We start from the raw sequence: 14,753 nt of genomic DNA on the forward strand, positions 1-14,753 counted from the left end.
AATTTCCAGAAAGGAGTATTTTAATCCCTTGTTACTTTGCTTCCCTGTAACTCATTTGTCGTTTTGATCTGAATGCAATGTTCTGAGTGTGGTATATGCCACCATTCAGATTAAACAGGAAAAATGTGGTGAGCATCCCACATGGCTTTGAATGCAAAATAATATGGCTAAAGGGTAACCAGTTATCCTGTGGCATGGTATCCTATTCGTGGCATGAATAAAGAACAGCTGTCAGTTCATTGGAGACCTGATTTGCTTAAACTAAAACTGCATTTTTGTGAACACAAATAAGTCGTATTGGGGATAGTCCCAAGCACTTGAGTGTCTTCCATTTATTGCAAGGCATTAAGTTAAGAATTATTTGATATTATTTAGATTTATGGTAAGTTTTGTGCAGCAAATGACATATCAAAAGAATATTTGTTTCTTTTTATCCTTAGATTTCTAAGTTGTTCATCATGACCTTGAGTAGTTATCCTCTCGTTTGGGCTCCATGAATTACATTTTGCCGTGGTCATTCTCTTTGTTATCCAAGTACAATATAGATCTTTTTGGTCAGCTTCACAGTATAATTTGTGCATGCTGACAGGGTCTTTTGTTGAGTTTTTGTACAGTGCACACCTTTGGCTTTACTTTTGTCTCCTTTGCCTATTTTACAGGAGTTCGTGGCAGAATAGATTGAACATTTAAGGAACTTGTTACAACAGTGCTTCTATATTTTTTGTTAAGTTTTTTTTTGAGGACTCATTATTTTAAAATTATGGACATTGTTTTATTTGGGAAAACTGAAAAGGATTCCAATGGAAGTTTTTTCAATGGTGTAATTGAAAGGACACTGATGGGACTTGGTTAGTAAACAACCCTTACTGGAAGTCACCAGTCTTCAGATAAATACCCAGCAGGGGCTTTTTGGTGTAAGGGGAAAGGTCAACCATTTATAGGGGTCGGGAGGCTTGACTTGGGATTGTTTTTGGTTTCGCTTTCGCTTTGGACAGTCAATTAGGGTTTGGACAGTGTTCTGAAAGGAGTTGGAGAATCAACCTGCCAAGGACAAAACAGCAGCTTCCGCCTTTTTCCATCTCTTTGAAAAGCCTGCCAGCTTTTCCATGTCTTTGGGAAACTCTTAGAAGCGAGAGTAAGAAATAGAGATACTGTTGCTGCTTTCCTCCTGAAAAGCCTGCCAGAAACCCCTGTTGCTGCGTTTCTTCTGGAAAGCCTGGCGAACTGATCCTCAATGTCGCCAAAAAACTGTTCTAGGAAGATTCCAGAGACAGCCGTCTACGCCTATTTGGGACACCAAACCAAAAAGGGACAACTGATATCTTTCCATATCTTCTCTATTTTTTTTATTCAAGAATTATTAAGTACTTGGCCAAAGTATTCTTTTTTGTCTTTTTTTTGTAACAGAGCTCTGAAGAGAAAATCTCTATTTTTCAGTTAACTGGTGTGTGCGTGTGAGGGGCTAAGGTAAAAGGGAACTTTCATATTTCACTCTGTAAATGCTTTGCTTCGTTACTGGTTATGTCTTGTTTTATAATAAACTGATAATTTTGTTGTTTATTAAAGAAACCTGGTTGGTACATTTTATTCTGGGATAAAGAGTAGAGTCTATGATTGACTGCATCGGTAACTGGGTAAACATTTAAATATATGTTGTGACCTGTGGAGAAGTGGAACTAGAAAAGACAATGCACTCCTCCCACCTCGGTTGTAGCAAACTGTACTTGCACAAACTGATCAGGAAATAAGACCAGCTGTGAACACAAGACTAACTGTTTTAATAAAATATTGAAAAATCCAAAAGATCTCTTTCCTCCTCAGTTACCCCCAAGGACATGATTACATAATTTATATTCCAAAATCTTAGCAGGTTCCAATTACTGCACATTGGTCACTGCACTTAGTCTAGTGTTACGAACAGGTGAGAAAGGTGTCTAGGGGTCCCTCTCAGCCTTCACCTGATCTTACCATAACAGGGTTTAACTTTAAACACACCGTGTTTTCAGCTCCCCCTTGGTGAATCCTTGTTCACCGCTTTCCAATTATAAGGCAAAGAAACTAGCACAAACAGGCTTTCTTAGTTTTAAAGAAGAAAAGTTGAAATTTATTAAACTTAAACTCTAGTTCAGTTAACACCTACGGATACACGACATGCCCACGCGAGCATGCATACGCGATACATAAATTAAAATAGAGACAGAAAAGAACAGAATAAAAAATAAAGTGGAAAAGTTTGAGGCAATATCTGAAGAGCTTTTGTTATGGTTCTTTGAGCTCACTGTAGAGTCCTTGATTGTAGGTAGATTTGCTTTTTGTTGGGGCCCAGTATTCTTAAACCTTGTTCGCTGTAGGAGACTTTTCTCTCTTAGGGTTCATGTGTCTTCAGTGGATTCAGAGGCTTGTGAGAAAGAGATGGGAGCAGACAGGACAGATCTCAGTCCAGCAGCAAACAGACCTTCAGAGTTCAAACTCTCTGTGGCTAGTTCAAAGGAAAACCCTGGAACAGCCAGGCAGTCATATGACCTGCTCATCTAACCAGTCCTGGCCCTCGTGGATTGTATCCTCCTTAGCAGGTCCTGAAATGCACTTTCTCACCTTCAATGTCTGTTAGTATGTAAATATTTTTTATTCAGCCACGGCTGATCTGTTTAACAATTTCTTTTTTCATTCCAGTAACAGCTTAAAATCAACGTTCATGACAAAATTAATGTGCCTCATTCTTGGCAGGTGGGGGCCTAGCATGACACTAGTATCACCTGCAAACTTAGGTACCAGGGATATTATTCCATCCTGCAAAACATTCATAAAAATTATAAACACCAACAAATCCCTGTGGAACTTCATTAACAACTCATTTCTTTATGATTTTCACATACTTCATTTTTAAAAGTTTCTTGATGTCCACTTGGCAAAAATAGCAAGCATTAAAGAGTATCCATTTTATAGGTCTTTGTCGACTGTTCTGCCAGTTGAATTTGTAGTGTTGTACAGTTCTGTAATTGATGGTTGCTACTGGACTGTTTTCCTGAAGTAATTCCATGGTGTCAATTATTCTAATGTAGCTAGTAGTTAGTTTTCATAGCCTTGTTTCAGATTATGTCATTTTTGGTGTGTGTGTAGCTGTAGTTTTGACACTGACTGTGTTTTCCATGTGGGATTTTTAAAAAGCACTCAGAAGAACTTGATGACTATATGTCCAGTTATCAGGCTGGGTAGTAATGAGCAAAGAAGCAGCTGTCTTGTGCGGAAAATATACTGTGAAAGTATCTTTTGAAACATCGAGAACAGTTCAATTGGAACCACTTTCACATTTTATCGCATTGCTCAAGATGTCATCTTTATTGTCTAAAATACATGAATAAAATGCCTCAGGAACTTATTACCTTGACGAATTCCTTGTATAAGAGGCTGATTCATTATTTATATTTTCGTTAACAACATACATTTAACAGAAAAAAATACAACTTCCTACTACAATGACAAAAGAATTGACAGCAGTAAAGGAAAAAAAGCTGATCACAAAACTGCCTAGCAAGAATACAAATTGGTGAAGAAGGATAAACATTTGGTTAGAAATAATTTAGGAAGTGTATTTTACAAATAATATGCTTAGCCCACGCACTAAAAATTGCATGATTGAAGGATGGAGACATTGGTTTTCTTCCCCTACCATTCGTCCTTCTGTGCCGCACACCATTCCTGGCTGAGGGGATCTGTTGTGACATGCACTGAAACTGACTGCAATGGAGAATTAATAACCCAAGGCAATTCTCCTTCAATTTTCCCAACCTTGCACTAAGTGGGAACATACCTGTTCAGCATCTCCACACTCCAATGCAGCTGACAATTCACTATATTCTATGGCAGTAGTGTCAGCCAGTTGATAGCACTGTCACCTCTGAATTAGAAGGTTGCGAGTACGAATCCCAACCCAGATATTTGATCAAAAATCTAGGTTGACACTCTAGTACAGTAGTGAGGGAGTGCTGCACGGTCAAAGGTGCGGTTTTTTTACCCCGATGAAATGTTAAACTGAGGCTCTGTCTGCCCTCTCAGGTGGACATAAAACATCCCATGGCACTATTTTGAAGAGCAGCAGGGGAGTTATTCCTGGTGTCTTGGCCTCAATCAACATCACTAAAAACAGATTACGGTCGGTATCTCATTGCTGTTCGTGGGAACTTGCTGTAAGCATATTGGGTGCCAGGTTTCTTACATAACAACAGTGACGACATTTTGAAAGAACTTCATTAGCTATAAAGCACTGGGACATCCTGAGGTCATGAAGGAAATAAATAAATGCAAGTCTCAAGTCTTACTTTGTTAGCATTCCTACTCTCTTTACCAGGTCTCTTTTTAAACAATGTGAACTGGCATTTAAGCCAATGTAAAGAGAACACCTCCATAACTTATGTTCCTTTATGGCCATTTTACATTTACTATGATGCCAGAAAGAAAGACTTGCATTTATATTGCGCCTTTCATGACCTCATGACGCCCCAAAGTACTTTATGGCTTTTTTAAAATTCATTCATGGGATGTGGGCGTCACTGGCTATGCCAGCATTTCTTGCCCATCCTAATTGCCCTTGAGAAGGTGGTGGTGAGCTGCCTTCTTGAACCGCTGCAGTCCATGAGAGGTAGGTACACCCACAGTGCTGTTAGGGAGTTCCAGGATTTTGACCCAGCGACAGTGAAGGAACGGCAATATAGTTCCAAGTCAGGATGGTGTGTGACTTGGACGGGAACTTGCAGGTGGTGGTGTTCCCATGCATCTGCTGCTCTTGTCCTTCTAGGTGGTAGTGGTCGCGGGTTTGGAAGGTGCTAAGGAGCCTTGGTGCATTGCTGCAGTGCATCTTGTAGGTGGTACACACTGCTGCCACTGTGCGTCAGTGGTGGAGGGAGTGAATGTTTGTAGATGGTGTGCCAACCAAGCGGGCTGCTTTGTTCTGGATGGTGTCGAGCTTCGAGTGTTGTTGGAGCTGCACCCATCCAGGCAAGTGGAGAGTATTCCATCACATTCCTGACTCAGGAAGTGAGTTACGCGCCGCAGGATTCCTAGCCTCTGACCTGCTCTTGTCGCCACAGTATTTATATGGCTACTCCAGTTCAGTTTCTGGTCAATGGTAGCCCCTGGGATGTTGATAGTGGGGGATTCAGCGATGACAATGCCATTGAATGTCAAGGGGAGATGGTTAGATTCTCTCTTGTTGGAGATGGTCATTGCCTGGCACTAATGTGGCACAAATGTTACTTGCCACTTATCAGCCCAAGCCTGGATATTGTCCAGGTCTTGCTGCATTTCTACATGGACTGCTTCAGTATTTGAGGAGTCGCGAATGGTGCTGAACATTGTGCAATCATCAGCCAACAGCCCCACTTCTGACCTTATGATTGAAGGAAGGTCATCGATCAAGCAGCTGAAGATGGTTGGGCCTAAGACACTACCATGAGGAACTCCTGCAGTGATGTCCTGGAGCTCAGATGATTGACCTCCAACAACCACAACCATCATCTTTTGCGCTAGGTATGACTCCAACCAGCAGAGAGTTTCCCCCGATTCCCATTGACTCCAGTTTTGCTAGGGCTCTTTGACGCCATAGTCGGTCAAATGCTGCCTTGATGTCAAGGGCAGTCACTCTCACCTCACCTCACGAGTTTAGCTCTTTTGTCCATGTTTGAACCAAGGCTGTAATGAGGTCAAGAGCTGAGTGGCCCTGGCGGAACCCAAACTGAGCATCACTGAGCAAGTGCTGCTTGATGGCACTGTTAATGACACCTTCCATCACTTTATTGATGATTGAGAGTAGACTGATGGGGCGGTAATTGGCCGGGTTGGACTTGTCCTGCTTTTTGTGTACAGGACATACCTGGGCAATTTTCCACATTGCCGGGTAGATGCCAGTGTTGTAGCTATACTGGAACAGCTTGGCTTGGGGTGCGGCAAGTTCTGGAGCACAGGTCTTCAGTACTATTGCCGGAATATTGCCAGGACCCATAGCCTTTGCAGTATCCAGTGCCTTCAGTCGCTTCTTGATATCATGCGGAGTGAATCCAATTGGCTGAAGTCTGGCATCTGTAATTCTGGGGACCTCAGGAGGGGGCTGAGATGGACCATCAACTCGGCACTTCTGGCTGAAGATTGTTGCAAATGCTTCAGCCTTATCTTTCACACTGATGTGCTGGGCTCCCCCATCATTGAAGATGGGGATATTTGTGGAGCCACCTCCTCCAGTTAGTTGTTTAATTGTCCACCACCATTCACGACTGGATGTGGCAGGACTGCAGAGTTTAGATCTGATCTGTTGGTTATGGGATCACTTCACCCTGTCTATTGCATGCTGCTTATGTAGTTTGGCATGCAAGTAAGTCCTGGGTTGTAGCGTCACCAGGTTAACACCTCATTTTGAGGTATGCCTGGTGCTGCTCCTGGCATGCCCTCCTGCACTCTTCATTGAATCAGGGTTGGTCTCCTGGCTTGATGGTAATGGTAGAGTGGGGGATATGCCGGGCCATGAGGTTACAGATTGTGGTTGAGTACAATTCTGCTGCTGCTGATGGCCCACAACGCCTCACGGATGCCCAGTTTTGCATTGCGAGATCTGTTCGAAATCTATCCCATTTAGCATGGTGAAAGTACCACACAACACGATGGACGGTATCCTCAATGTGAAGGCGGGACTTCGTCTCCACAAGGACTGTGCGGAATGAAGAACCTTTGAGGTGTCACTGTTGTAATGTAGGATAGCTTATGATTCTTATGAGATACTTGAGCACAAGATCTAGGCTGACACTTTAGCATAGTAGTGAGGGAGTGCTGCTCTGTTGGAGATGCCAACTCTTGGATGAGACATTAAACCAAGGCCCCAGTCACTTGCACTTACTCAGTGTAGCAAAGTCACTTACTCAACTTCTACCCACAGTTTGAATAATCATTTCTTTCAAATCAAAATACACTTACAGTATAGACAATAGTACACAATGAAAAATTCCATTTTAATTTTGATTCTTCTAATGAAAAATTTTGTTGTGAGTTATACAAGCAACCAAATGGGACAAATTACCTCAAGTGTCTTCAATGTGCAGTTTCCTCTATATGTCAAACAGCACGGAGTAGAAATCGTGCCAACTATAAAAGTACTTAATACAATAAAATAAAAGTCAAACTACTCCCCCCTCATCTGCACAATACAACCAACATTATTCTTCGCTTCTCCCCTCATAGGTGTATGTTCCCCTCTCAACATATGGCTTTCATTAGCACAGTGCAGTCAGAATAGCTGCTTCTAGATTTCTGACAATGTGAAGCAGTTGCTGGGAAAAATCAGGGCAGTGCAGTTTGACTTGCCCAAAAATATTCTCTCTTCATTACTCAGGAGTAATTAATTTCCTCACACAATATTTGTTCATACAGCCTGCCTGAAACAAAGGACTGTGGGGATTCACATGCGCAAGTTGCAGTTCATGGTAAAGTAATGTGGCATAATTTTGCTTAGCACTTAGTTTACCCTTTGTTACAAAATAAACATGCTATGGCACAAGTGGCACAACAACTTAACAACCACACTTGCTGAATATGCGGTGATCCTGTCTAGTCTCAAACTCTTTGATGCCTTGTTTCATCAGGATTGCTGTACCAAATTTATGCCGTAGCACCCAAAAAAATCTACAATTCAGTTGGCTACCTCTATAAAGATCCACCCAAGCAGGCAGCTCGAGGCTGGTATAGAGCTATATTGTCAATAATTGGCAGACTGGCACAGAAAAATAAATACACTATAATGCTTTGAAAACACGCAAGCCGCATATCAGTGCAAGGCCGACTCACTCATGGCAACTTTTCAATCATATTGATTTAAAAGGGAGAATAAAATAGACCACATACACTAGCTGCTCAAGTCTCCTACAAAATGTTGAGCAATGTTGTAAATACAGAACCACATACATAATTGTACATGCACTCTGGCACTCAGCAGGTTGAGGCAACTCCAGCACCACAGCCAGTGAAATCCTGCCAGCAAAGATGAGGTAGCTTATTCTTAAACTCTTATCTTCTTCCCCCTTACTTGCTTTTTTTCTGGTGACTCATGCTCAGCATGACATCCTAGATGGAGGCAGCCCTCTGGTACAATAACCATAAGTCTCGTGTCCAAACCTGAAAACCATTTTTTTTTGTTCCTGGGATGTGGGCGTTGCTGGCTAGGCCAGCATTTATTGCCCATTGCTAATTGCCCTCGAGAAGGAGCTGCCTTCTGGAACCACTGCAGTCCATGTGGGGTAGGTACACGTACAGTGCTGTTAGGAAGGGAGTTCCAGGATCTTCATCCCAGCGGCACTGAAGGAACGGTGATATAGTTCTAAGTCAGGATGATGTGTGGCTTGGAGGGGAATTTGCAGATGGTGGTGCTCCCATGCATCTGTTTCCCTTGCCCTTCTAGGTGGTAGAGGTTGCGGGTTTGGAAGGTGCTGCCTAAGGAGCCTTGGTGCGTTGCTGCAGTGATCTTGTAGATGGTACACACTGCTGCTACTGTGCGTCGGTGGTGGAGGGAGTGACTGTTTGTGGGTGGGGTGCCAATCAAGCAGGCTCCTTTATCCAGGATGGTGTCAAGCTTCTTGAGTGTTGGAGCTGCACCTATCCAGGCAAGTGGAGAGTACTCCATCACACTTCTGACTTGTAGATGGCGGAGAGGCTTTGGGGAGTCACTAGCTGAGTTACTCGCCGCAGGATTCCTAGCCTCTGACCTGCTCTTGTAGCCACAGTATTTATATGGCTACTCCAGTTCAGTTTCTGGTCAATGGTATCAAAAAGTTTATTGATCTAGTGTTCACACAAGCACACTATTGGCAAGGGTTAGGAAATTATAACAGAGTCATAGTCATAGAGTTATACAGCACTGAAAAGGCCTATTGTGTCTGTGCCGGCCATCAAGCACCTATATATTCTAATCCCATTTTCCAGCACTTGGCAAGTAGCCTTGTATGCTATGGCATTTCAAGTGCTCATCTAAATACTTCTTAAATGTTGTGAGGGTTCCTGACTCTACCATCCCTTCAGGCAGTGTGTTCCAGATTCCAACCACCCTCTGGGTGATTTCCTCAAATCCCCTCTAAACCTCCTGCCCCTTACCTTAAATCTATACCCCCTAGTACTGATACCTCCGCTAAGGGAAAAAGTTTCTTCCTATCTACCCTACCTATGCCCCTCATAATTTTGTATACCTCAATCAGCTCCCCCCTCAGCCTTCTCTGCTCTAAGGAAAACAACGCTAGCCTATCCAGTCTCACTTCATAGCCGAAATGCTCCAGCCCAGGCAACATGCCGGTGAATCTCCTCTAGATCCTCTCCAGTGCAATCACATCCTTCCTATAGTGTGGTGACCAGAACTGTACACAGTACTCCAGCTGTGGCCCAACTAGTGTTTTTTACAGCTCCATCATAACCTCCCTGCTCTTATATTCTATGCCTCGTCTAATAAAGGCAAGTATCCCATATGCCTTCCTAACCACCTCATCTATGGACAAGTACACCAAGATCCCTCTGACCTTCCTAGGGTCCTACCGCCCATAGTATATTCTCTTGCCTTATTAGTCCTCCCAAATAAAGGCCTGCTACCCGACCTGAACCCGACAGGACCCGACGTGTCGGGTTCGGGTTGGGTCGCTCTTCCGGGTCCGGCTTTCGGGCTCGGGTCCAGGTCGGACACATGCAGTACTATCTTTTGTTCTGCTGGGAGGAAAAGGGGAGTTGAGTAAGCAAGCGCCAAAATTTGAAAAGCCTGCCTGAGCTGGGAGTCTGAGACGTCAAGGAAGGAAATGGGCATCTGGACTCCACAGACTGAGTCTGTGCAGTGAGAGAGTGTCTCTATGACATCATCACGCTCATGGTTCAGCTTCCTTCCATCCATCCAAAAGTGGCAAGTACAAGTGCACTACGGTCGGGTTGGGCTCACATCGGGCGCGGGAAAAATGGAAGGACTTTGGCCGGGTCAGGCTCGGGTCCGATGTGATTCTGTCGGGTTTGGGTTGGGTTTTTTTTCCAGACCTAAGCAGGCCTTTACTCCCAAAATGCATCACCTCACACTTCTCAGGATTAAATTCCATTTGCCACTGCTCTGCCCATCTTACCAGCCCATCTATATGAAACTGTAATCAAAGGCTTTCCTCCTCACTATTTACGACACCAATTTTCGTGTCATCCGCGAACTTCCTGATTATACCTCCTATATTCACGTCTAAATCATTAATGTGCACTACAAACAGCAAGGGTCCCAGTACTGGTCCCTGTGGTACACCACTGGCCACAGGCTTCCAATCGCAAAAACAACCCTTGACCATCACCCTCTGCCTCCTGCCACTAAGCCAAATTTGGATCCAATTTGCCAAATTACCCTTGGTCCCATGGGCTCTTACCTTCTTGAGAGGCGCTCACATCCAACAAAAAGTTTAAAAATTGACATCAAGAGCAGGAACTCTGACTGATTATTCTCCTCCTTAGTTTAGCACATGAAAACCCCTCTGGCACCTTTATTTTCAATATGTTTGTGAGCCAAGTCAGTACAGAACATGTATGGAGCATGGTCCTTTGAAGTCTTAATAGCTTAGTGTCATATTATGCGATTCATTTACCCACTGGGCCAATTTCATGAGGTAGTATTATATTGTCAGTAAAATAAGGCATTACTTACCAAACTGAACAAAGTTGGATTCTGGTTAAGAAATAACGATCTAATGTTTAAATTCACTAATTACTATTTCTTTTATCATTTATTTCACAATTTAAAATCCACAGCACGTCTATTTATGTTAGCTGTTTCTTGGCAATTTGCAACTTTGAAGTTAATGAGAGGACAGCCAAAATGCTTACTGCAAATTTTGCTGAACTCTAAAACCAATTTACTGTTGTTAAAAGAAAATATCAATGAAGGGAAACAATAAGATGAGATTCTTTAAGGCAGAGTAACTTTGAAGTAACACTTTCTTTATACCCCAGAATAAAATGCATTCACATTTTTAGTATTCATATTTTAAAAAGCTCTATATTTTTCAATACAGGACTGGTAGAACATAAGCACAGATGTACAAGTACAACCCAACCAATCTAATTATATTATTGTGTTATTCTGCCTTCTGTTGTATGGCTAATGGACATTGGCTCTTGATCTTTTTACATTGTTATTTTGGACTAGTTCATTAGAGGGCATACTTTACTAATCACACACAAAACCCTTTCATTTAAGGAACATGTTATAATGAGGATAGAGTAAATTCAGCTTAAGGGATCTTCAAGGGGGCACTATTTCAATAGTCAGTTGCAGGTAAAGGTTGAAATAAAGAAAGGATGCTGTCAGGTATGGTAAAATATTTTCTTACATGTCGGTTCTTTACAAAGCAGGGCTTGATGGAAGATATCAAGTTTGAAAAGTGTAGGCAGCAAAACAAGAATCATTGAAACAGTACATTAAAACAATATTTTAGACAGGAGAGTGTGAACGGCACAATACCTAGTTTCTGTAAATCCCAACACTCTAGGATGCAGACTAATTATAGGTACACTAAAAGTAAAAATGGTTACATTTTTACAAGCTCAGGAGTTCAAATAATTATCTGTAAAGCCCTTACTGAAACCAGAAAATAGGAATTGCTGCCTAAGTACTAAAAATGTTTGATCTTTACAGGATAACATTGCAAAACAACATTTGAATCTTTGCTTATGATATATTATAATTTAATTGAGTATTGCTGAAAATAGAGACATGTCAAAGCTTTTCATCTTGCACTCATCAGGCCAATCTGCAAGAATACCAATGTAAAGGAAAACAACATTATACTGTTCACTTGCCAACCAATCAGCATGCTCTTCTCACAGTATAAAGTTGTTGTTTTCCCTTACATTGGTATTCTTGCGGATTGTCCTGATAAGTGCAAGACAAAAAGCTTTGACAACATGTCTCAATTTTCAGCGAACTCAAGTTCTGTACGACCAAACAACTATAATTTAATTGCTTATACCCGATGGTTTCAATTGGTCTAATGACTGAGGAGCATTTCAAAGAATTTGTCCAATTTTACTTGAACTCCTGTCTATGGTTAATTGGTATTGCAATTAAACACAAACATTTTCAAAAATGCAGACCTATATGTTTAGTAGACTGTTGAACTGCATTATAATACGGGAGAAAGGATAATTCTAATTCTTTCAAGTACAATCACAATGGTAACTGCAGCTTGAAGTTATTGTGAAATAATGACTCGTTTAGTATTTTGAACACAAGCAATTTTCAAACATTAGCAATAGTAACAGTAAGTACAGAAAGTTTCATGTAAAGCTACAGCAGAAGTGATTAACATGAAATAAGGAAGCTCAGCTAGCTCAGAGTGTCAGATTATGCAAGTGGCAACAGGTTAGGATGACAAAGCACGCACAGAAACTTACTTCTTCCCAAAATGCTAGGAGAGATGATGTAGACGAGGAAGAAACAGAGCCCTTTGTGCAACAGATATGAGAAAAATACACTTAGTGAATTCCCTTTTGCAAATTCAAAGGTATCAATCAGGACACCATCTCTCACAAAGAGGATTGCTGCATTTGGATATAATCAATTTTGTTCAGAGGAAGACCTATATTTAATTAAAAAGACCAAATGCTTTCAGGTTCTTGAAAGATGTCTGGAATCAGAATAATGTAATCACAGAGTTCAACTAGTTTATAGATTTTTTTAAAAAGTTCTAAATGTAGATTAAGAACCATAGCTTTGTAAAATGGGAGTAATAAAAGCAAAATACTGCAGATGCTGGAAATCTGAGAAATGCCAGAAATACTCAGCAGGTCTGGCAGCATCCCCGGAGAGAGAAGCAGAGTTAACGTTTCAGGTCAGTGACCTTTCATCAGAACTGCAGTATTATATTGAAAAATGGAGTGTGGACTGAATCAACTAGTCACAAAAATCAGCAAGTACACTTTTTTCTGGGTATCTAACAAGTGTTTCCTTCCTGAATCTTACATCTTTTCAGCATTTCTGACTTTTGTCTAAAGGCAGTGACAATTTGCTCTAAATGAGCAGAAAACATATTCTGCATAGATGTGGCAAGACTGTTTACCCCATACAGCCTTTTCTCAGCCTACTTTCCACATGATACTTTTATAATTTCCTCCCAGCTTAAATAAAACTTACAAAGCACTACAGATAAAATACTCCATGAGTTTGAATTTATCACTATATAATGAGAACTTACTTTAAATCCCAAGTCATGTGGAACTGGGGAAGTGTTGAAGTAGTCAAAAATGGAGTCCTGAAAATCTGGAAGTTTGAGACCTTTAAAAGAGAACGGGAAAGGAAAAATATGAAAAACAGTTTCTTTTAAAAAAAAACTAGCCATACAGATTTTACTGATTTGTTTCAAAAAAGCAGTTAGGGCTTGGATTAGTACCTGGGAGTATGATGTTATTGCTATTACTGAGACTTGGTTGAGGGAAGGGCACGATTGGCAACTAAATATCCCAGGATATCGATGCTTCAGGCGGGATAGAGAGGGAGGTAAAAGGGGTGGAGGAGTTGCATTACTGGTCAAAGAGGATTTCACAGCTGTGCTGAAGGAGTGCACTATGGAGGACTCGAGCAGTGAGGCAATATGGGCAGAACTCAGAAATAGGAAGGGTGCAGTAACAATGTTGGGGCTGTACTACAGGCCTCCCAAAAGCAAGCGTGAGATAGAGGTACAAATATGTAAACAGATTATGGAAAGATGTAGGAGCAACAGGGTGGTGGCGATAGGAGATTTTAATTTTCCCAACATTGACTGGGATTCACTTAGTGTTAGAGGTCCAGATGGAGCAGAATTTGTAAGGAGCATCCAGGAGGGTTTTCCAGAGCAGTATGTAAATAGTCCAACTCGGGAAGGGGCCATACTGGACCTGGTGTCGGGGAATGAGCCCGGCCAGGTGGTTGAAGTTTCAGTGGGGGACTACTTTGGGAATAGTGATCACAATTCTGTAAGTTTTAGAATACTCATGGACAAAAACGAGAGTGGTCCGAAAGGAAGAGTGCTAAATTGGGGGAAGGCCAACTATACCAAAATTCGGCAGGAGCTGGGGAATGTAGATTGGGAGCAGCTGTTTGAAGATAAATCCACGTTTGATATGTGGGAGGCTTTTAAAGAGAGGTTGATTAGCGTGCAGGAGAGACATGTTCCTGTGAAAATGAGGGATAGAAATGGCAAGATTAGGGGACCATGGATGACAGGTGAAATTGTGAAACTAGCTAAGAGGAAAAAGGAAGCATACATAAGGTCTAGGCGGCTGAAGAAAGACGAAGCTTTGGAAGAATATCGGGAATGTAGGACCAATCTGAAACGAGGAATTAAGAGGGCTAAAAGGGGTCATGAAATATCTTTAGCAAACAGGGTTAAGGAAAATCCCAAAGTCTTTTATTCATATATAAGGAGCAAGAGGGTAACTAGAGAAAGGATTGGCCCACTCAAGGGCAAAGGAGGAAAATTATGCGTGGAGTCAGAGAAAATGGGTGAGATTCTAAACGAGTACTTTGCATCGGTATTCACCGAGGAGAGGGACATGACGGATGTTGAGGTTAGGGATAGATGTTTGATTACTCTAGGTCAAGTCGGCATAAGGAGGGAGGAAGTGTTGGGTATGCTAAAAGGCATTAAGGTGGACAAGTCCCCAGGTCCGGATGGGATCTATCCCAGGTTACTGAGGGAAGCGAGAGACGAAATAGCTGGGGCCTTAATAGATATCTT

The 14,753-nt window shown here is 41.8% G+C and overlaps 1 protein-coding gene across 1 annotated transcript in view; it reads right to left on the bottom strand.

Annotated features, from left to right (window-relative positions):
* Positions 1-14,753, bottom strand: part of cdc42bpb (CDC42 binding protein kinase beta (DMPK-like)) — a 268,863-nt gene that overhangs the window by 47,086 nt on the left and 207,024 nt on the right. The window contains exons 21-22 of the mRNA XM_068038967.1: positions 13,233-13,312; positions 12,433-12,483 (exon numbers count right to left, since the gene is read on the bottom strand). Coding sequence (XP_067895068.1) covers positions 12,433-12,483; positions 13,233-13,312 — 131 coding nt within the window. The remainder of the gene's footprint in view (positions 1-12,432; positions 12,484-13,232; positions 13,313-14,753) is intronic.

The sequence above is a fragment of the Heterodontus francisci genome, chromosome 9, assembly GCF_036365525.1.
Source record: "Heterodontus francisci isolate sHetFra1 chromosome 9, sHetFra1.hap1, whole genome shotgun sequence".
NCBI lineage: Eukaryota > Metazoa > Chordata > Chondrichthyes > Heterodontiformes > Heterodontidae > Heterodontus > Heterodontus francisci.